Source organism: Drosophila subpulchrella, unplaced genomic scaffold (assembly GCF_014743375.2).
Source record: "Drosophila subpulchrella strain 33 F10 #4 breed RU33 unplaced genomic scaffold, RU_Dsub_v1.1 Primary Assembly Seq354, whole genome shotgun sequence".
NCBI classification, from domain to species: domain Eukaryota; kingdom Metazoa; phylum Arthropoda; class Insecta; order Diptera; family Drosophilidae; genus Drosophila; species Drosophila subpulchrella.
In genome coordinates this window covers 6,319,124-6,341,386 of record NW_023665577.1, presented here as the reverse complement: position 1 = coordinate 6,341,386, position 22,263 = coordinate 6,319,124, and the positions used below count along the sequence as shown (strand labels likewise).

Below are 22,263 nucleotides of genomic sequence, written 5' to 3'. Positions count from 1 at the left end.
GCGCACTGTTAGCAGGGTGATGGGCATCACTGTTCAAACAGCTGTTCTATGTTATAAAATCAACCGGCAAACGACTCAAGATATTTGTATTTAGTTTTAAATTAATATAGCCGTAATAACCATGCTTATAAGAAGACTTAAGTGCCTTCGGTATCTGGGAACCCGCCACAACAGTTCGCACTACGTGACAACTCCAATATTTTATGTAAATGCAGGTGAGCACATTTCATATATTAATCCCAAAGGGTTCTAATGAATGGAATCCCAACTTTTCAATAGCTCCCCACATTGGTCACCTCTACTCGGCGGTTATAGCCGATGCCCACTGTCGCTATCAGAGATTGCGGAATCCGGAGAAAGATGTACGCCTCTGCACGGGAACGGATGAGCACGGCACCAAGATCCAACAGGCGGCGGCTCTTCACGGGATTCCCGTGCCCAAATATTGCGATGATATATCAGAGCGATATCGGGAGGTGTTCCGTAGTGCCAGTATCCAGACGGAGGACTTCATACGCACCACGGAGGAGCGACATAAGCGAGCAGTGGCCCATTTCTGGGTATGATTGGGGTATTACAAGTGCCCATGGTTGAACGAACCTATGTATATGCTATTAACAAGTCCATATTATGGGTTGTTAAGCTACTCTCCATAAGGGCTCAGATATCTCTTAGATATCTTTAAACATAAATGGGGGTATTACCAAGTCATAGGATATTTTCTTACTTCGTATACATATATCCTTTACCGTATAATATTAATTTAAATTATACTTTTTAGTACCTATCTCGAACTCTTTAAAAATACATACTATTACTACATTTTTATAACCATTTGAAGGGATAAGGGATAATTCAAAACTCTAATCAAACCAAATTCATTTACAGATATTCTAAATCAAGTTAAATTCTTATACCTATTATATCTTCAATCCATAGCGCACACTCCACGGACGAGGCCATATCTATTCGGCTGCCTACAGCGGCTGGTATTGCGTGTCCGACGAAACCTTCCTTACCGACTCCCAGCTGAGATTGGATGAGTCCACCGGCAGCCGTTACTCCCTGGAATCTGGGCATCCCGTCGAGTGGACCGAGGAAACCAACTACATGTTCCGGCTGTCACAATTCCAGGACGATGTGCGCCATTGGGTGAAACAGAAGGCTCGCATCCGGCCGGCCAAGTTCGAAAAGATTTTGCTAGACTCTCTCAGCGAACCATTGCCGGATGTATCGGTATCACGTCCTTCCAACCGCGTCCACTGGGCCATTCCTGTTCCGGATGATGATACACAGACAGTCTACGTCTGGCTGGATGCTCTGGTCAACTATCTTAGCTCTGTGGGATATCCCAACGAGGGGGTACGTTTTGTTAATCGAACTTTCACTCTTTAAAAGAGAAAATTTGTATTTAGGCTATAATCATTTATAAATATTTTGTAGTTGGTAGGAAGAGCACTTTAAAAAACATTAGTATTTCTAGATTTAGGATTAGACATTCCAAAAAATATCTAAATAAATCGATTTTTCCCCTTTTTAGTACACCGCCAACTGGCCACCGGCGCAGCAGGTGATCGGCAAGGATATCCTCAAGTTTCACGGCATCTACTGGCCCGCCTTTCTCCTCGCCGCTGGCCTGGAACCTCCAGGACAGCTCTTCGTCCACTCGCACTGGACCGTCGACGGGCAGAAGATGTCGAAGAGCAGGCACAACGTGGTGGATCCCTTCCAGGCAGCCCGCCAGTACACCATGGAAGGCCTGAGATACTTCCTACTGCGGGAGGGCGTGGCCCACAGCGATGGCAGTGAGTGAATCGAAACCGCGAAATCCCTTTGATGTCTGTGGCTTGTTCACTTTGCGGCATCAATGCCATGTGACCACCATAGAAATAGGGGGAGGAATAGGACGGGGCTAGGGATTGTGGGCAGGAGGGCCCTGCCTGCGGTTATTCAAATAGTTTTTCCATCAAATTATCAACCGAAACTGTTGAGGTTGCCTTGAAGTGCTCGTATGTGAGTGGCCATCTGTCGTCGTTAGTTTTACGGCAATGGTTACCTCTGCTTTAATTTGCATTTCAATTTTATGCCCGAACTGCCAAACCGAAAAGGGAACCTGAAGTCGAGAACTGGCCAAAAGTTTTTGGTCCAACAGGCGAAGACGAAGGCGAGAGCTGACTTTTGTTTATTTGGCTCGAAAGTTTTTGTATTCCGAACTTGCAGAATTTGCATAAGGATGGGAATGGTATGGGGAAAACAGTTTTCGGTGAAAGTTCCCATCAGGAATTCATCAATTGTCAGAGATACAGGCAGATATGATTACGTTCGGCATTGGTTGGGGTTATCGAGAGCAATTAACACACTTCGCTGGGTGTTATGGGGATGCGTTTTGATTGATTCGCCAACCTTTTTCGGGTTTTCCATTTGCATAAATTGCTGGCGTGCCGCTCCCCTCTTCAAATTTAATTTTCAATTATTGCTGACTTTGCTTTTCCGACGGATTTTCCAGACAGCCGGCTGCTTTTCACGTTTGCCTTTATTCAATTTGCGCTTGTTGATGTTTCTCTTTTTAATTTTTTTTTATGGCCCGCTGCCTTGCGGCTAATTTAATTGCATTTTTATTGCATTTGCCCGGCAAATTGAAACCAAAAAACAAAAAAAAAGCTCAATAAAAATGTGCGAGCTGCAGCAGTGCGTCGGCGTCGCATAATTAAATTACAAAACTTCGACATCGCGCACATTTTGCATATTTTTCGGGCCATGAATGATTTATGCGACGCGGCAGATGAATTTACTTTAATTTGAGCCGTCTGCCGTCCATTAGGTGAAAAAATCACTTATTCCCCATCAAACGGTTTGCTTCAAATTCGATTTTGTGGCCCAAGGTGACATCCGGTTATTCACAAAGCTGCTGGGACAACATCATTATTAAATGCTCAAGTTTTCATTACAGGCCAAACTTCCGCAACACAGAAATTGCATTTCGTATTTGAGTACACAACAGCTGCTGGTGGAGGAGCAGAAACGGTGGAAGGACCACGGCCAGGACCACCAGCATCTGCGGTTATGTTAGAAAAAGTTGCCCAGGAAATGCAAATGGGGGAGGTGAGCTGATGCAATCAGCTTCCTTGGGGCGTCACTCAATTTTAAAATTTGAATACATAAACTTGTCATTGAAGACTGCTATAAGTACTTGCGCAGGTTTGGTGAAAGCGCTTTTGTAAAATTGTGTTGCTCTCTTCGGACATCTTTGTAGCCTGTTTTCAATTTTTACAACGCAACTAAACTATCCTCTTTACTTTCTCTTTTTTAAAAATGGTAGATAAACGTCAGAATTTTAACCCAATTTTCCCTAAAGATATTTTTATTTTAACTGATATAGAGACTACCTCATTTACAAAAAATCTCGAGTTAATCATGTCAAAAGATTTTTTTTTATTTTGTGTGGCTCAGCTCATGCCTAGTTAACATGATCTTGATCTGATCTAAAACAGAATGCCTCATTGAATCGTTAAAACCTTAAATTCTACAGCTTATTCTGGCTCATGATTCTTATGAATATTGATAAGTTTCGCTTTATTGTATAAGCTGACTCACTCTTTCCGTGCTTAACTGATAACACATATAATGCATGCACATTATTTTTATCGCTGCAAATTCCCGGAACACTGTTCCACCTTCAATAAGAATGACATTTTTGAGAGGTTATCTCACACAGATTGTATTGTTGATCCAAAGATTAAAGTACCAGCAAAAAAAACCAAAACTCTATAGGATTCCTAGTCTATACGTATCCAATAAGTTATATTCTCGAAGTATTTATTTTTGTGTCGGATTTTTATGCGCAGCGACAAAAATGTGATTTTATTTAAGTTATCTGCACTTAATTATTTTTCCTAAATGTCCACCCTGTACGTATTTGATCGGCAGTCACTCTGCGGGCAACGCGGGTTGTGGTGGAGGGTGGTGGATCTGTGGAAAGATTTAATGGGAATCAGTGATTGTTCTTCAAAATTACCTCTTTTTTTTCTTACACTTCTGGTTTTTGCACAGCGTATCTCCATTGAGCTTAAGACCAGTCAGCATGGGCAACTCGTTCGTAATGTTCCCAAAGGTCACGTACATCTGAGCGGGTTCTCGTTTTCTGACTTTGTCATAAAACTCTTCTTCGGTGGGATACGGATAGAGATTATCAACTTGATCCTAAAGAAAGTCGGAATAGTTTATGTTGAGAGCATCTCTCATCCATTTATCGAGTATTTTAAATACATACCACGTTAGCGCCGTGAGCCGTGAAGGTTGCCTCCCAGTAGAATTCATTGAGGTCGGTCCTGTGGGCCGTAAAAATTCCTATGAAGGTGCTACCCAAGTTCACATTTCCATATGTAAAATACAAATCGCAATTGTTTTTCGGAAAATCTACATTTCGGTTGATCGAGTAGGCTATGACCGAGATTAGGGACGCGTAAAAGCAAAACCAAAATGTGGTACACATTTCGCTGCTGATTGTGGTTGACGAATGACAAATATTGTATTATGTGCCACCATTTTACTTGGAACGCGAATATACTAATGTTCTTATACGTATACAAAAGAAAGACTGATAACCGAACTCATATTATTTATTTTCTTGCAGAGGGTATTTACAACACTTTAAAAAATATTTATTCTTGATCAAAATCTATTCAAATTTAAAAAACGTTTATTAAAACCTGACAAGTAAATAATATGGCTGCCCCAGGCGCACTTACAAAATAAATTTAGTAATCAATCTTTAATAGCTATAGATATCGTTTTTATTCGATTTGTTAAATAAACAAGAAAGGAAGTTAACTTTGGCAAGCCCAAGTTTGTATACCCTGGCAGTTATAAATATTAAATTTAATTCGAAATTCTTAAAAATACAAAAAATGATATTCCCAATAGTATAAGATAATATGGCAAAAAACGCCAAAGCTATATAGTTGTCCGATCCGGCTGTTTCCGACTTATATACTACCTGCAAAAGATATAAGACTTTTGGGAAAGTTTCAGCCCGATAGCTTTAAAACTGAGAGACTAGTTTGCGTAGAAACGGACGGACAGACGGAAATTCAAATTCAGAAATTCAATAAATGTTATTTCCTAGCGTAGAGGGTTATAGGTTAAAAAACACCAAAGTTATAATTAAAAAAAATTTTTTTCTGTTATTCCTATGAGAGCTATAAGATATAGTTGTTCGATCCGGCTGGTTTCGACTTATATACTACCTGCGAAAGAAAATGACTTTTGAGAAAGTTTCAGCCCGATAGATTTAAAGTTGAGAGACTAGTTTGCGTAGAAACGGTCGGACAGATGGTGTACAAAACAAAAAGCGAACTTTAAATACAATTGCAATAAAATGTTAAGATTATTATAAAGTAACTTCGGTGATCCCAAAGAAAATTTTTAAAAATTCCATTTAACATTTTTTAATTAGTTCTGAATTTTGAATTTAAAATTATCAAAATCGGACGACTATATCATATAGCTGCCATAGGAACGATCGGAAAATTGGTGCGAAAATAATATGAAACAAATCATAGCTTCGGTGTTTTTTGACATATTATCTTATACTATTGGGAATATCATTTTTTGTGTTTTTAAATTTAATAATTATAGCTGCAAGGGTATATAAGCTTCGGCTTGCCGAAGCTAACTTCCTTTCTTGTTTTATTTTGTATGGCTCAGCTCATGGCTAGTTAACATGATCTTGATCTGATCTAAAACAGAATGCCTCATTGAATCGTAAAAACCTTAAATTCTACAGCTTATTCTGGCTTATGATTCTTATGAATATTGTTCATTTTCGCTTTATTGTATAAGCTGACTCACTCTTTCCGTGCTTAACTGATAACACATATATTGCATGCACATTATTTTTATCGCTGTAAATTCTCGAAACACTGTTCCACCTTCAATAAGATTAACATTTTTGAGAGGTTAGCTCACACAGATTGTATTGTTGATCCAAAGATTAAAGTACCAGCAAAAAAACTAAAACTCTATGGGATTCCTAGTCTATACGTATCCAAAGTTATATTCTCGAAGTATTTATTTTTGTGTCGGACAGGGAATTATACGCAGCGACAAAAATGTGATTTTATTTAAGTTATCTGCACTTAATTATTTTTCCTAAATGTCCACCCTGTACGTATTTGATCGGCAGTCACTCTGCGGGCAACGCGGGTTGTGGTGGAGGGTGGTGGATCTGTGGAAAGATTTAATGGGAATCAGTGATTGTTCTTCAAAATTACCACTTTTTTTTCTTACACTTCTGGTTTTTGCACAGCGTATCTCCATTGAGCTTAAGACCAGTCAGCATGGGCAACTCGTTCGTAATGTTCCCAAAGGTCACGTACATCTGAGCTGGTTCTCGTTTTCTGACTTTGTCATAAAACTCTTCTTCGGTGGGATACGGATAGAGATTATCAACTTGATCCTAAAGAAAGTCGGAATAGTTTATGTTGAGAGCATCTCTCATCCATTTATCGAGTATTTTAAATACATACCACGTTAGCGCCGTGAGCCGTGAAGGTTGCCTCCCAGTAGAATTCATTGAGGTCGGTCCTGTGGGCCGTAAAAATTCCTATGAAGGTTGTACCCAAGTGCATAATTCCATATGTAAAATACAAATCGCAATTGTTTTTCGGAAAATCTACATTTCGGTTGATCGAGTAGGCTATGACCGAGATTAGGGACGCGTAAAAGCAAAACCAAAATGTGGTACACATTTCGCTGCTGATTGTGGTTGACGAATGACAAATATTGTATTATGTGCCACCATTTTACTTGGAACGCGAATATACTAATGTTCTTATACGTATACAAAAGAAAGACTGATAACCGAACTCATATTATTTATTTTCTTGCAGAGGGTATTTACAACACTTTAAAAAATATTTATTCTTGATCAAAATCTATTCAAATTTAAAAAACGTTTATTAAAACCTGACAAGTAAATAATATGGCTGCCCCAGGCACACTTACAAAATAAATTTAGTAATCAATCTTTAATAGCTATAGATATCGTTTTTATTCGATTTGTTAAATAAACAAGAAAGGAAGTTAACTTTGGCAAGCCCAAGTTTGTATACCCTGGCAGTTATAAATATTAAATTTAATTCAAAATTCTTAAAAATACAAAAAATGATATCCCCAATAGTATAAGATAATATGGCAAAAAACGCCAAAGCTATAATATGTTACATATTATTTTCCCACCAATTTGCCGATCGTTCCTATGGCAGCTATATGATATAGTCGTTCGATTTTGATAAAAATAAATTCGAAATTCAGAACATTAAAAAATGTTATTTCCAAGCGTAGGAGGTTATATGCTAAAAAACATCAAAGATATATATTTCTTTAATTTTTTAAAATTTTTTTTCCGATTATTCCTATGGGAGCTATAAGATATAGTTGTCCGATCCGGCTGTTTCCGACTTATATACTACCTGCAAAAGATATAAGACTTTTTGGAAAGTTTCAGCCCGATAGCTTTAAAACTGAGAGACTAGTTTGCGTAGAAACGGACGAACAGACGGACAGACGGAAATTTAAATTCAGAAATACAAAAAATGTTATTTCCTAGCGTAGGGGGTTATAGGTTAAAAAACACCAAAGTTATAATTAAAAAAAAATTTTTCTGTTATTCCTATGAGAGCTATAAGATATAGTTGTTCGATCTGGCTGGTTTCGACTTATATACTACCTGCGAAAGAAAATGACTTTTGAGAAAGTTTCAGCCCGATAGCTTTAAAGTTGAAAGACTAGTTTGCGTAGAAACGGTCGGACAGATGGTGTACAAAACAAAAAGCGAACTTTAAATACAATTGCAATAAAAAGTTAAGATTATTATAAAGTAACTTCGGTGATCCCAAAGAAAATTTAAAAAATTCCATTCAACATTTTTTAATTAGTTCTGAATTTTGAATTTAAAATTATCAAAATCGGACGACTATTTCATATAGCTGCCATAGGAACGATCGGAAAATTGGTGCGAAAATAATATGAAACAAATCATAGCTTCGGTGTTTTTTACATATTATCTTATACTATTGGGAATATAAAATTTTTTTTATTTTTAAGAACTTTGATTTAAAATTAATACAAGGGTATACAAACTTCGGCTTGCCGAAGTTAACTTCCTTTCTTGTTATGGCTGGGTTTTACCTATTTATCACAGACTTTTGCTATTTCATTATTGTAATGTTGGTATCAGTGTATGATAGGTCATAATAAAGTTGAACATACAAATATTGATAAGGAACATGTTTAACATGCTTATTTTCTAATTCATTTTATTTAGTTACAATGTTTTATTAGTAGAACAAGCACAATTTAATTAATCATGCTAATATTGATAAGCTATCATTCACTTTAGGCAGTAGTTCTATCTGTACCTGTGCAGTCTGTAAAATTGATTATAGAATATATTGAATAAATATTATCGCAGCTAAATACTTTTGCGGTATCCGCAAGATAATTAACGATTTTACGGCTTATTCGACGTACAGCACAGTTTCGAGTTAGGGTATATAGGGAATAGCATCGAAGATCTGTGTGAAAAAATATAATAGACCGAAAAAAATATAAACTTAGATAAAGAATTGTAGAAAGAAAAGTTTTCATTCAAATTTTAAAGGATTATGCCTTCTTTTTTACTTACGTAACTCTGTGCTGCACAGGGTTTTCCCATTTAGCTTTAGAAGTGTCATCCTGGGTAGCCATGGATACATATTTTCTTCCTTAAAACCTACAAACATTTGAGCAGGCGAGTCATTCTCTATTTGGTTTTTGATCTTACTATCGTTGAGATATGGTTCGAAGACGGAAATGGCATTCTTGTGAGAAAAAAGGAGGTGGTTCTAAACTCAAGTAAATCACTAGGCAAAGCATAGCTTACGTTTACACAGCCGTGAAAACTGAATTCTACCGTCCAATTAAATTGAGAAACGCCTGTTTTGGGTGCCGTGAAAAGCCCAATAGGATTTTCTCCATTGGCATCGAATGCGAATTCGAACTCTGGGCAAGTTTGAATGGGATAAACCCATCCGGTGATCACAGAGTCCAGGGCTATCCAAAAACAAAATAAATGGAGGATTGACATTTCGGTTGATCGAACCGGTGTTGATAGAGGTTAAATGAAAACTGAGCCTCGACCTAATTCGCGATAATAAAATGTAAACAGTGATTTTGCGATTATAAGCCAATGCTGATCTCAAGGGTTTTATAAAGTTTGTATTCTGGGTTGTAGATTACAAAATAGTCGGCAATCTGAAAAACAAGGCTGGATGATTCATATCAATAAAAATAAACTGAGTATCAGGGCTGTGAACCCTGAAAATGTGTTTTCTTAATATAATTTTCTTTTTATGAAAATAGATATTGTCTATATTTGTAATTTTAAGCCCAGCATCAGTATACCATGCTTACAACAAAAGTAAACTTGAATAACTATAAACTAAAAATAAGTGTTGGCGGTGTGAATCATCTTTTGGGCGAAAATCAGATAGTTCAGGGCCTGTTTTAAAGTAGTTCCCAGCCCTGCTAAAAGTGTAATCTAAGATCTTATATTGCAAATTTTTATTTGTGTTCCTTATCAGTCAGGTGAATTAATTAGAATTGACTGTGCCACGCGTACAGAGGTCGAGGGAGGTGCATCTGTTGAAAGAATATGTAGTAGTCATTATGCCAATACTTAGAATTTGTTACTCACACTTAGTGTTGGTGCACAGGGTTTCGTTATTAAGTGCGAAATGAGTCAGCAGGGGCAGCTCGTTGACGATGTTTATGAACTTTACGTACATCTGGGCAGGGTGTCCATACTGAATATTGGCGAGAAGCCCCTCTTCGGAGGGATAAGGCCTGAGGATCCCGACTTCGTCCTTAAAGACAAGCCAATTGAATCATTTTGTATCACTAATTATGGCCCATAATTACCAAATCTGCGCCGATAGATGAAAACTTTGCCTCCCAGTAAAATTTCTTTAAGTGTGCCTTATTTGCCGTGAAAATGCCTATGAACTCATTTCCGTCTTTCACCGTTGTGTAAGAAAAGTATTTATCGCAATTCGAAAACGGTATTTTTACAGCCAAAGCAGAGTTCAAAAAGAGAAATAAACTTAAAACGAAAGCGGTCGACATTTTAGGAGTACTTATAGAAGCTAAGTTAAAATTAAGAATGATCGAAAAATAAATATATGGGCTACATTTTATAATTGAAAGAAAAAGGAAGTAAGCTTTGGCAAATCGAAATTGTGATACCCTTGCATATTTAACGAATTAAAATATAACCAAAATGATATGAGTACAAAATTTTAAATTTAGAAGAGCAAAAAAAAAATAAATAAAAAAAAGTAAGAGTTTTAACTTTGATCGAAGTGTTGGGTGTTTTGGTTCTATACAAAGTTATAGTACTCTCTTTAAGAGTATAAATCATCATCTTTAAAAAAAGCATCTTCTGGGAAAAATCCAGCTCATAAACTATAGAATACAAATAAACCATAGCAACAGGATTTTAAAAGATTAAGCATTGGAATGGAATTTTTTAAGCTTAACAAAAATTTAAATATATTTTTTAATGTTTGAATTTATTTATTTTTTTTACGATCTTATAGAAGCTAATAATTTGGGATTCCAGAGTTAAATTAGGTTTAAATTTAAGTCGCCAAATAACGTGCATTATTTTTGATTTTCGGCTAAAATAAGTCATATTTCATATTTATTTGCACGTGTGTAACCAATAGCGATATAAAATTGGCAAAGTTACGTTTTATCTGCATAGTCCCTTGCTAAATTCTTGCATAATAAAGACCCTTTTGCCTGGCCTAGCCCCTTTGGCCCCTTGAATGATTATTTAACCCCATAAGTTTCACCGTTTTTCCAGACCTGTCCATCCGATCCGGCAACTGATTCTGCTAAAGGGCAGACAAGAAATTAGTGTGTTTGGCACATAACCCATACGCCCCGTGTTGCCCGGGCAATTTGCCTGACACCTCCGTCGGGCTGTCTCCGATTGCAGAGAGGCTTGTTAAATATTTGATGGGCCATCCCCTGCACTTAAAGCCAAGTTATGCTGTTGAAAAATAGGGACAGCAGGGCAACAGGGCAAAATGGTGTCAAAGTTGCCTGCAGGCGATGGCAAAAGTGGAGCAGCGACAAGTTATTCAAGTTATTTAAGGTGCAGCCAAATAGGCAACAGTCCGCACTCGAAGTGCAGCACTTGGGGCACGTAAAAAAGTATTATTTATATTACTGTAGCCAGGAAGAGCGCCTCCATTTGTCTGAGGAAGGGATGGCACATCCTGCTGCTCCTGGTGACTTGCACCTCCGCCCACTTTGGTCACGTGGCAGCATGTGCAGCGTGCTTAAAGTCGGTGGCAAGTGTTGTATACGGCTTCCTCGTGCCGTCAGCAACTTTTGCTTTTTTCCACAATTTGCAGCTGCTCACGTAAGCAGTTAAGAGTTGCCCGGACTTTTCTATGGACTTGAGCTCCGCCAGGTAATGCCACATACAAAATACAACACGTGTTGCGGGGCCTCTTCGAACGTCTTCATTAGAAAGCAATACTCGATTGGCAGTCCTCCGCTAATAAAGTTTGAAGCTATTCACATTGCATTTCTGGCCAACGGCAGGCAAACGTTGGCGATGCCATCAAAATTCAATGCATTCAAAATGAAAAGCCTGCCAAACGGTTCAGTTAACTAATGGAAGGCCAGATGACTTTACGGTTACCCTAGTTGATTGGTTTTTTGAATTTTAAATATACCTACTTCCTCAAAAAAAGAATAGCTTAAATATTGTTTAAGGATAGCATAAATTACTAGATTATAAAAAGGGTTAATTTCTTTGTTTAAGAAATAACTTCTCTAGGACTTGCATTTGAAACTATTAAAAACTTATCTTTTTTATGTTTAAAGATAATTTAGTTGCGCTTAAACTTTTTTAATCTCTTCAAAATTATAGATTATTAAGTTTAAATGTTTACCCCAAAACTATTAAAATTGGAAAACTTTGTTATCAAAATTGTAAGTCTGCGAGGTAGCTGCAATTCCTATAACAATTCCCATTTTCCACATGCCAGGTGACTTGGCATGAATTTGATTTGGGGAAACCAACGAACTCAACTCGACACTCTTTCATTTGAATTTCGTTCGACAAGCGGACTTTTGCCTTTTTGGGCGGGTGAGAAACTTTCTGCTGTATTTCTTCTAGTTGCGTAACAAATTAATGTTTTGGGCAACACTTTCTGGCAGTTGTATTTCCCCAGAGAGAAAGAGCCAGCGGAAACCTCATTTGGCAGCTCAGGTGAAATAGGAGAAAGTTGAGAGGGCAGCAACAAAGTGTATTTGCTTTGGGAATTATGGTTATGCTCTGGTTTTATTTTCTTTTCGAAATCCGATCATCAAAATTCGGTACTTCGAGCAATAGCAATTACTTGCCAGCAGCAATTAGTCGATTATTGTCTTAGCAGGCACTGCCAGTTTTAATTACCCACAGGCTGCAGATGCAAGTGCAGCTGTATTTTGTGGTCCCATTTGCAATTGTCGCATTTTTGCCAGGTTATACTATTTTAATGGGCTTAATTTTTAATTACATATAAGTAAGGGTCCTTCAAAAAGGCTCCAAGTTGAACTCATATAGTAAATACCTTTTTAGTGTGGTCGTTTCATTAACAATAATAGGTTTTCTGGCATATACTAAAAAGTTTACTTTAAATCAAGGAAATCCATTTAATTACCCTTAGATTTTCTTAGGTTATATCTTTTTAATGGGCTTAGTTATTAATAACATATAAGTCAGGATCCTTGAAAAGGCCGTCAAGCTGAGTTCATATAGTAACTACACTTTTTTGATGTCGTTTAAATATATGGTTGTTTTTCTAGTATATACTGAAAAATACTTACTTTTTAAATCAAGGAAATCCTATCATGTTATGGTTCTGTTTTACAGTTTTTAGTCAAGTGCATAAAATAAATGCACTGCTTGTCTACTTAATTTTCTCAAGTTTCCCCCGGCGAACACATCATTATACGTATTATACTGGAATCAAGTCCTTACCGAGGAACTCTTTTTATCCCGCAAACTATCTCCCTCATTCAGTTCAATTTCCCTTTGGGCGAATATTCTGCAACTATTAGCGCAGCTTAAATCCTTTCGTGTTCAGCTTTGCTCCCGTAAAGCCACCTGAATCACCATTTTGTGGGGCGAATGGAAAATGTGGAAAACTCCTTGCCTTGCCCTTCCTTGCCTTGCCTTGTTGTTGTTAAGTTACCCGGATTGTATCTTAACAGGCTTTGGTCGAAGGACAGGATCTCCTGACTCCTCGGTCTCTGTTTCCGCTTAATCCCCTTAATGGGCGGCCGGGCATACGGTGAATTTGTAAGCAGTTAATGCCGAGCCAAAAGCAAGTTAAAAGGATGAAGAAAATATCACTCATTCGCCAGGTGGACCAGGTTGAGCTGACATTTTGTATTCCTTCAGTATCAGTTATCGCAGTTAATGTGCGTAAAAGAAAGGAGCATTAAAACATAATATATATAATTGAAATAAAGAAAAATGTGTACAAATGAACGGCTTATTAAAAATCTTGTGTACAAATAAGTGTCTATTTTAACGATTCTTTTTAAAAATATGTGTTTTTTAATATTTTGAAGATGCTAAAACCTTTTTTCTTTTTAAAATATTTAGCTATAAACAATTCTTTTAACTTGCCTATTGGTTTGTAGTCAGATAAGCATTTAAATATTCAAGTATTGTTGTCATAAATATACGTATGGGTTGAACTTAAATATTAAATTCAAATTAAATGAGGGAATTCAAATATGTAAATATACTTAATCATCTAAATATTAAATTCAAATTAAATGAGGGAATACAAATATGTAAATATACTTAATCATCTGAATATTAAATTCATATTAAATGAGGAAATACAAATATGTAAATATACTTAATCATCTAAATATTAAATTCATATTAAATGAGGAAATACAAATATGTAAATATACTTAATCATCTAAATATTAAATTCATTTTAAATGAGGAAATACAATTATGTAAATATACTTAATCATCTAAATATTAAATTCATATTAAATGAGGAAATACAAATATGTAAATATACTTAATCATCTAAATATTAAATTCAAATTAAATGAGGGAATACAAATATGTAAATATACTTAATCTTCTTTCAACACCTATTTAACTTAAAGTTAAAAGGGTATCCTTACTAAATTAATTGGGATTGTATAGTATACTATAGTAATTTTAAAATATGCGGAACACAAAATAAGGCGTTCTTTAGAAATCCATTATGCTCAAAGTTAATTTTTCGTTATATAAGTTGATTGTTAGGGCGCAGCTGTCGCTTTTTGTGTAGCTCTTTGCTGGTTAAACTGACAAGTTGTCTTCTCTGGTTTGCTTCCACAGACTACAGCCACGTGAAGGCGCAGCGCATCCTCAACTCGGAACTGGCGGACACCCTGGGCAATCTGCTATCGCGTGCCTGCGCCAAGTCGCTGAATCCCGGCCAAATCTATCCATCAGCCAACGCCGAGCACTTGGCGGATCTCCTCCGGAGCCTGGATGCGGCCAAACGCCTGCAGGATTCGCTTCTGCAGCTGTCAGGTGAGTGGATTGGAATGGAAAGTGGAGTGCAGGGAGTGCAGGGAGTGGAGTGGAGTGCTGCTTTGTCGTTTTAATATTTAAGCAGCCAGGCTCTAGCTGAAGAGGCGCCATCTCGAGATAGAGATATCTGTAGAGATGGTTTATAATCTGCATTTGCGTTTGCATCCGCATCCGCATCTGCCCGAAGCACTTCCGGCCAATCTCCGAGCGGCAAGTGCACTCGAGAGTGTGGCCAAGCCAGCGAGCTTATGGCTTTAAGTGCGCCAAGTGAAGCCATCATTTTCTATATTGTATTTTGTGCACTTAAAGAAAGTTTCCATAAATGTGGCATTGAAGTGTGGAAAGCTGAAAGGCACTTTAACAAAAATTAAATTACAATTTTGAAAGAACTAAAAAATATAAACATATATATATATAAAACTACCTATTTTAAAAGACCACATAATAAGCTGACTTGATATGTAGTTTTCTTTGGGATAGAGCCACAAAAGTCTGAGTTAAACAGTAATGGAAACTTTATTTTTTAATTTTAAAGCCCTTTGTATATACTTTTTCTACTAAATAGAGGTTTAGGTTTTAATAGGATACACATATAGTTATACAAAATAAATGATAAATAATACACATGTTCTAAACACCTTCTTGGTAAGCCAAAAAAGGGTTTTAAACCGAGAAAATGTACGAAAATTTAAAGTTTCAAACCATTTTTTTAACTACTCTATTTTTTCGAAATTTCTTTTTAAGTGCCTTGAATGTTTCGTATTTTGCAGAGCGATGCGCGTCGCATTATGAGTGCAATCACTTCCACTTGGTGGCCGACACTGCGATGGCGGCTCTGCATGCGGCCAACAACTTCTTCGAGAGCTCCAAACCCTGGACGCTGAAGGCGGGCGCTCCGGATGCCAACCCACCCCGTTTGGAGACCATAATCGCCATGACAATGGACGCTCTGCGGCTCTGCGGCATTGTGCTGCAGCCCATAATTCCCCAGCTGGCCACGCGGCTGCTCGATAAGCTGAGCATACCCACCGCACAACGTGGCTGGAATCACTTGGCCCACAGTCTTGCCACCAGTCCCGCGAGTCTCGGCGGGAGCCGTCAATTGGATGGGCAAACCAGTGCGCTGCTGTTCCAGCGGATTCTCGAGGAGAAGGTCGTCAAGGAGCAGGATGAGAAGGAGCAGCAGAAGCCACAGCCAGCCAAGCGGAGCAAATCGAAGAAGAAGGAGCGCCGCGAAACAATGTCCTGAAGTAGGCGTAACAAACTGATTCCAAAGCCAAGCCACCGGCGACATTTATTCATTGCGAGGGCCTAATAACACTGGGCTGCAATAAATCAGGTTTTTCTGGCAAGGAACACATAAATGTACTATAATTTAACTTTCTAAATTTATATACCTAACATAATTTGTTTATGTTTGTTTTGCCTAGATCGGAAAATAACTTTAGATGTGTTTAATATTCAAAGAATTAATTTTTGTGTGCATTTTGTAAAAGAATATAACGAAAGACTAGCCACTATATGCTAAAAAAAAGTATTCTATTTTGTGTTAAGCAATTCTGTTTGCTATATTTTGGCCAATAGCCTTTGTAAACCAGTGCAGGCAGTCGAAAACGCAGGGCAAACAACTCGGCTAACTCCGAACCGCTGGCTCCCACTTCGAGTCTCATTAAAATCCACTTAATTATGTGCAGGAAGGAAAAAGCAGTGCCGTCAGCAGCATCGCTGTCTCATATTCCTTTGTAATTTATTACGCGTAATTGAAGTCAGCATCAGGTGGCAAGGATGGGACGTTATTTATGGCCTTCAATTGGCAAACAGGTTGAGGCCAGGCCGCCAAGCCCAAACTTGAGGCCAGACTTTTATTTGTTAATTTATTTTAATTTCCGCGGGCCAGCCCAAAAAAAAGCGAGGAGTAGAGAAAAGTAAGCGCACCATTAAAATACCCCACGAGCAGGGTAATCAAAATAAATGGCTATGTGGCCCTCGATTTAAGTGGGAGTGCATATGGGAGTGGAGTGGCTGAGGGCCGAGTCAAGTGCAGCCATTATAGTCCATGGCTGGCTGGCCCAGAGGAGTAGACAAAGCTGATTAGATTACCCGCCAGCCAAAGCCAGATCCGCTTCGTGGAAATAGTTTAATTAGGATTTCCCCTCGAAGTTCGCACACGGCATCAATCAAGTCTCAAGCCCAGAAGTCGAGAATCATTGGCCAAGAGTTTGCGGTTTTCTTTAACTATCTGTTTTTCCGCTTGGGTGATGGGAAGAACCCAAGGAGTTGCACCTGCTTTGTAGATTTGTTGCTTAGAAATGTACTTAAAATTTTAAATCAATTGTAAAAAAAATGTAAAGCTACAAAATATAATACAAATAAAAAATAAAATATGAACGATTTTTAAATAAGGTTCTCCATAATTAAATTTTGATTTTTGAATAATATTTGTTAAATTTTAATTAACAGCAGTCTACTTGAAATTCTAGTCTTTTATAAATTGGATTCCATGTTTAAGTAAGAGCATAAAACAAGAGTAGACTTTGTAATACATATATCTTAATTAATTTTTAGAGTTTTAAGTAATAATGGATCCCTAACTAGTTTAAAAAATTCAGTACCCTTCCCATCACGGATTTCTGTTGATTGCACGTAAATTGCAGACATTACCGCCGCCACCAGCTGCAGGTAAACAACAATTTAACTCCATTCTGCCGTAGACCGCCGCTTAACCCTCTACACCCACTCAATGTGGCCCAGCTTGGCAATTAGGACGCAAAAATGTGCGGGCTTTTGGGCCCAGTTAACTTGCAATTTGCAGTGCAGTTGCTGAAGTTGAGGAGATGCTGATGCTGATGTGGATGCGGATACTGCTGCTGATGCGGATGTGCATGTTGATGCAGACACTTTACCATTGGCCCAGGCAGCTAACACATGAAATATATATCCGACAGGCAGACAACCAGACACATTGAGCAATTAGTGGAAGGGCTTGCTGCATTGTCCGCTCTAAAATCTGGTAATTGGTCTGCATCTCGATTGGTATTGGAATCTGCCAATTTAGGAACGAAAGGCTGCATAAATAGGAAATTGGAGCAGCTATTGTTAGAGCTCATAAAATATTTGCAATACCTGACTATGGTATCTACAACCCTTTACTCGGCAGTTTACCATTACAAATATTATTTAAAAAATATTAAATTAAATTTTCAGATGAAGTATTTATATTCTATATTATTAAATATTCTTTTGTGACTGTCAAAGTGTTGGCCTGTGATTTCAATAAAGCCTACATAAAACGAATTAATAGTTTGCCAGCCGCATTATAAGACAACTTAAATTATATTTAACCAACCTTCCTTTGCCGAGGCGCCTTCCCTTCAATCTGCCGTCCATAATTTAATATCCAACGGGGTGAAATTAAATTTATAGTGCAGGTAAATTAAGTTGACGTTAATAAGACAGCAGTGGGATAAGGAAAAAACACAGAGCAGAACAGAACAGGGCAGCATAAACAAGCGCATTAACATGCTTGACTTGTAAAAAGTTGTTAAGTTTGCATTTAAAATGAAATTATGCAGTCTGGGATGGGGAAGTGAGGTAATAAGGTTAATGATTCACTTTAAATGCTGCTTAAACTCGAACGCGGAACCAGAACCAGACCCGAAGTTGTTCCCATGGATGCTGGCTGCTGGATGCTACCCCCTGCTGCACTTTGATTAATTACAAAGTTGCTTTGTCGAGATTGCCGCCGTTTGCCGTCTGCCGGCCACAACTCTCCACTCGGGCAATGCATAATTTAATTTGCCTGCCAGCCACGTGGCGTATGCGCAATATTGTAAATGAATTAGCCGCGCTCCAAGTTGCCACTCGTTGTAGTTAAGCGCTGTTTCGATGGGGGAGCTCGAAGACATCGACATTGATTTGCTTTTGGTTGACCCTCAAAGACCACATGCACTTGCAAATCTTTAGGAGCACATATACTTACTATAGAACTATGATTATTTACCATCAAGAAGTTTTAAAATTGAACCTATACTATAGTAAGATCATTACAAATTAATTAATTGATAAAATCTAAGTAAAGACACAAAATATAACACTTATAATATATAAATATTCCCAAAAAATGAGTGGTTCCAATTTATAATAAAAGCAAATATTTCCTAACATATGTATCGACATAAAAATATATACATTTCTTATAGGCATGAATCATGGGCGATAAGCGATAAGAAAAATGTCATCAGTTCCGGCTTTAGTGATAAGCAATTCTTTGGGGAATTCTGAAAAATAATATAAATGTCGGGGTTAATGTCCCATATCACCTTTAGTGGGTAGCATCAAAAAAAATATGCTTTGTTTTCACAACTGTTGGAAAATAAATGCACCTTTTTGTATTGTACTCAGAAAAAATTTTAATTTTATATAGCACTTAATATAAACTTAAACCCATTTTATGCCCAATTAGGCACACTTTTTAGTACACGTATAGCCATGTTTAGCCACTTTTAGTCCATTGTTCAGTGGACTAAAGTCAAGCTCTTGTTTGTGGTTGTTGTAAAACTATTTATAAACCATATTTAGTAAATTTAAAACGCCATATTTTCTAATAATAACTCAGACAGCATAAATCCAAGTTAGATGCTCAATACCAAAGCAAATCACACAATGCATCAAAGTTGGTTAATTGGATTTTCCGATTGTGCATCTATCGAGAACACTTTAGCTTTTAAATATGCAAATACCACAATGGCTTTCATCCGATAAATGCAATAATGATGGCAAATGTGCGAATGCCGCTTAACTAATTCATTAGGCCAACGCAAAAGTGTTTAATGAATCGTTGCCAGGGCCGCAATGCAAAAACAGTTGTTGTAATTCAGCAATTAAAGCAATTAAATGTGGAAATTAAATCGAGCGTATTGGGCATTAAATTAGAGCAGATTTATGCGGAAAATGGCAACATAGTTTGCTAAGTAGTTTTCACAGACTGGGCCTAGATTGGTGTTACTTGGCATCATTTGTAATTAAATTGCACTACAAAATCCTCGATGCGGAGTCCTTAATCCTTGGAAACAACCTACAACCGAGAGCCAAGTAACTATGCGAGTCGTTATCCCTTTTAATGAATTTTTTGCTAGACCCGTTCGGCCTTCGCTTTTCATTTTGCCGGGGCTGAAAAGTTTATTTTCACCCCCTTTATCCCCTTTAACCCCCTTATTTTACGTTTTCAGCAACCTTTTTGCGCCAAAGTAAATATTTTACTATGCCACTATTTAAAGCATACTTTCTGGCTGCTGTCGGCGCAGCTGGAAAACCACAGCTGGAAAACCTGCGGCGAGCAGGCGATGGCGAAGGAAAATGCTGCTGAAGCAACAGCCCGGCAGCCATTTTATTTTTGCAATATTTTCCAGGTCAAAATGTCGTAGAACTTTTATTAACTTCATGCCCAAAACCCTCAGCATGCAACTGTCTGTGTGTGAGTGTCTATATATCTGAGTGTTGTTTGCCAGGACGTGTTTGTGTCTCGTCCTTGTGTTTGTGTCTAAACATTAAAAGTAGCTTAGTGCTGTCGGTTGTGTGTGGGCGTAAGTGTTTGGGTCTCATGTTGATAACTTATATTGGGGATGTCAACAACCGAATGCGCTTCGAGTGGATTTTGCATCGCAGTCAATGACCACGGCTCGTTATCCTTGCCAGGACTCCAGAGGGTAGTCGTTTGCTTGGTTTTATGACCTGGAAAGAGGCCACTCAAATTGACCAGAGCCGCAAGCTTATTTTAAAGTTTTACAACACACATAAAGTCTCGAATTTTGTAGGGCAAATCTTGAAAGACGTTTGGGTAGAAGCCAGTTGATAAGTAGGACAAATTAATTTGCTGCATTTTTGCATGACAATGCAAGATTTATGAACAACAGCTGCACACAAAGGGCCGGGCGAAAAAATGAAAATGTAATTTCAACGAAGACAAAGGCGACGACAGACAACAGATGAGAGCTGGAAAATGAAATTCACCTTCGGAAAATACCTGTGCTTGGCTGGCTAAGGGCTTTTGTGTCTATCGGCCCTGTTCTCAGTTTTAAATTCGCGATTTTTATTCGTCAAATCGATAGGAGATGTTTTTTCTACAAAAACTTTACAATGAAAATGAGTTCATAAAAAAATAACTATTTTACCTACCCAAGAAAATAATTCCTTATTTTATTTTAGCAACTAGAAGCAAATAGCGATTTTTCTATATATTTAAAGGGAGCTACTTCCAATGTAAATAACTAAATTGACTTGATCAACCCATTTACTCAAGATCCCCAAAATTCTAAGCGTGTTTTTTGTATATTTGTACAACAGCTCTTATACTTGAAAAAAACCAGATATTCTGTGGGTTTATTATGTACTTCTTACTAGATTATTTTTATTTTAATCTGTTTTTTAGTGATAAGAATTTTGTGGAACATAATAAATTTTCCCAGCAGTCTCTGTTCGGGCTTTATCATCATCGGTCTGGAAATGGCTAGCATTGTACTGGTCCTACTGTTTCTTTGGCTGAGCTCAGCTCTGGGGTTACTGGTGCCCCAACACTATTGCGCCACTCACTTCAGATACGCCACGAATGACGGTAGACGCACCTATATCGGCATTTTCACAGCGCCATGGACGCAAACACCAAACTGGCGGGCGACTTTCGAAATCCAAGGAAATCGCAACGTAAGTGGCTATTTAGATCGGTTACCCTATAATTCCCATAACTACACAGAAAGAGTTCTGACGTTCTCATCTGAGTTGAGAATGTTCTTAAAATGAGAACGACATTTTTTGAGCTCAAAATGTGATTGAATGAAGTTGAGTTTGTTCTTAAAATTTGGTTAAATCAAAATTGTTCTCAGAACAAGAACGAAATGTTATACATTTACACGTGGTTCTTAAATCAAGTTCAATTTGTTTTCAAAAACCCAATAATCTTAAAATGTTCTTAAAGTAAGAACGGAAAGGACTAAAAATAGAACAAAAAGTGAGTTGCATTTCGACTTGAAATGGTTTGATGCGGGCTTTTTATATCGCGTGAATCTTTTGGTTTTCAGTTAGCACTCGTTAGAGCCTTCTTCTTTGCTCTTCTTCTTCTGAACCATTCGGCTGGCACATTTCATCTGCGTTTCGATTTGTTTGTGTCGCAAAAAGATTAAAGTGATGGAAAGTGAAAGTGACGAGCAGTTGTTAAAGATCCTGAAGGATATTGAAATGTAGTCCGTAAGAAAATTTCATGAAGGTTAGTATCAATTCCTTAGTACTTAAAGCTTTAAAAAAAATACACTTTTTCAGTGTTCTACATATGTACATATCTGAATGTAAATATAAACACATGTAAGCAAAAACACTTATAATTGTCAGAAAGGCATAAAAATACTTATTATTTATCTCACATTTATTATTTTATTTCCAGCGGACCCTTACATTACATTAATTTAGATTTATATATTTTTAAAAATGTATATGTACCGTAATGTTATATGATAAGCATTTAAATAATCAAATATTATTTAGTAAAAATATGAAACTATTAAAAACTAAATAAACTTATTTATGCGTTTTTTTGGGAAGAGTATTAAATTTTAAATCAT

The 22,263-nt window shown here is 37.4% G+C and overlaps 4 protein-coding genes across 5 annotated transcripts; 1 reads left to right on the top strand and 3 right to left on the bottom strand.

Annotated features, from left to right (window-relative positions):
• The first annotated feature begins 46 nt into the window (after nt 1–46).
• On the top strand, nt 47–17,017 carry LOC119560487 (methionine--tRNA ligase, mitochondrial). Its single transcript, XM_037873951.1, has 6 exons — nt 47–215; nt 280–560; nt 940–1,362; nt 1,541–1,805; nt 14,456–14,653; nt 15,424–17,017. Exons 1-6 carry the CDS (start codon nt 122–124, stop codon nt 15,900–15,902), a joined length of 1,740 nt encoding a protein of 579 aa, XP_037729879.1. The 5' UTR covers nt 47–121; the 3' UTR covers nt 15,903–17,017.
• LOC119560489 lies at nt 3,559–4,523 on the bottom strand. Its single transcript, XM_037873955.1, has 3 exons — nt 4,271–4,523; nt 4,032–4,200; nt 3,559–3,969 (listed from the first exon to the last, which is right to left on the bottom strand). Exons 1-3 carry the CDS (start codon nt 4,490–4,492, stop codon nt 3,881–3,883), a joined length of 480 nt encoding a protein of 159 aa, XP_037729883.1. The 5' UTR covers nt 4,493–4,523; the 3' UTR covers nt 3,559–3,880.
• On the bottom strand, nt 6,029–6,785 carry LOC119560490. Its single transcript, XM_037873956.1, has 3 exons — nt 6,528–6,785; nt 6,289–6,457; nt 6,029–6,226 (listed from the first exon to the last, which is right to left on the bottom strand). The coding sequence occupies exons 1-3, from the start codon at nt 6,747–6,749 to the stop codon at nt 6,138–6,140; spliced, it is 480 nt and encodes a 159-aa protein (XP_037729884.1). The 5' UTR covers nt 6,750–6,785; the 3' UTR covers nt 6,029–6,137.
• Nucleotides 8,315–9,182, bottom strand: LOC119560488. 2 transcript variants are annotated; one of them, XM_037873954.1, is made up of 4 exons: nt 8,924–9,182; nt 8,687–8,861; nt 8,482–8,576; nt 8,319–8,429 (listed from the first exon to the last, which is right to left on the bottom strand). In XM_037873954.1, exons 1-4 carry the CDS (start codon nt 9,125–9,127, stop codon nt 8,367–8,369), a joined length of 537 nt encoding a protein of 178 aa, XP_037729882.1. In that variant the 5' UTR covers nt 9,128–9,182; the 3' UTR covers nt 8,319–8,366. The 2 variants fall into 2 exon arrangements, with proteins under 2 accessions (XP_037729881.1, XP_037729882.1); XM_037873953.1 differs by having other exon boundaries at nt 8,315–8,576; nt 8,924–9,181.
• Nucleotides 17,018–22,263: the final 5,246 nt, after the last annotated feature.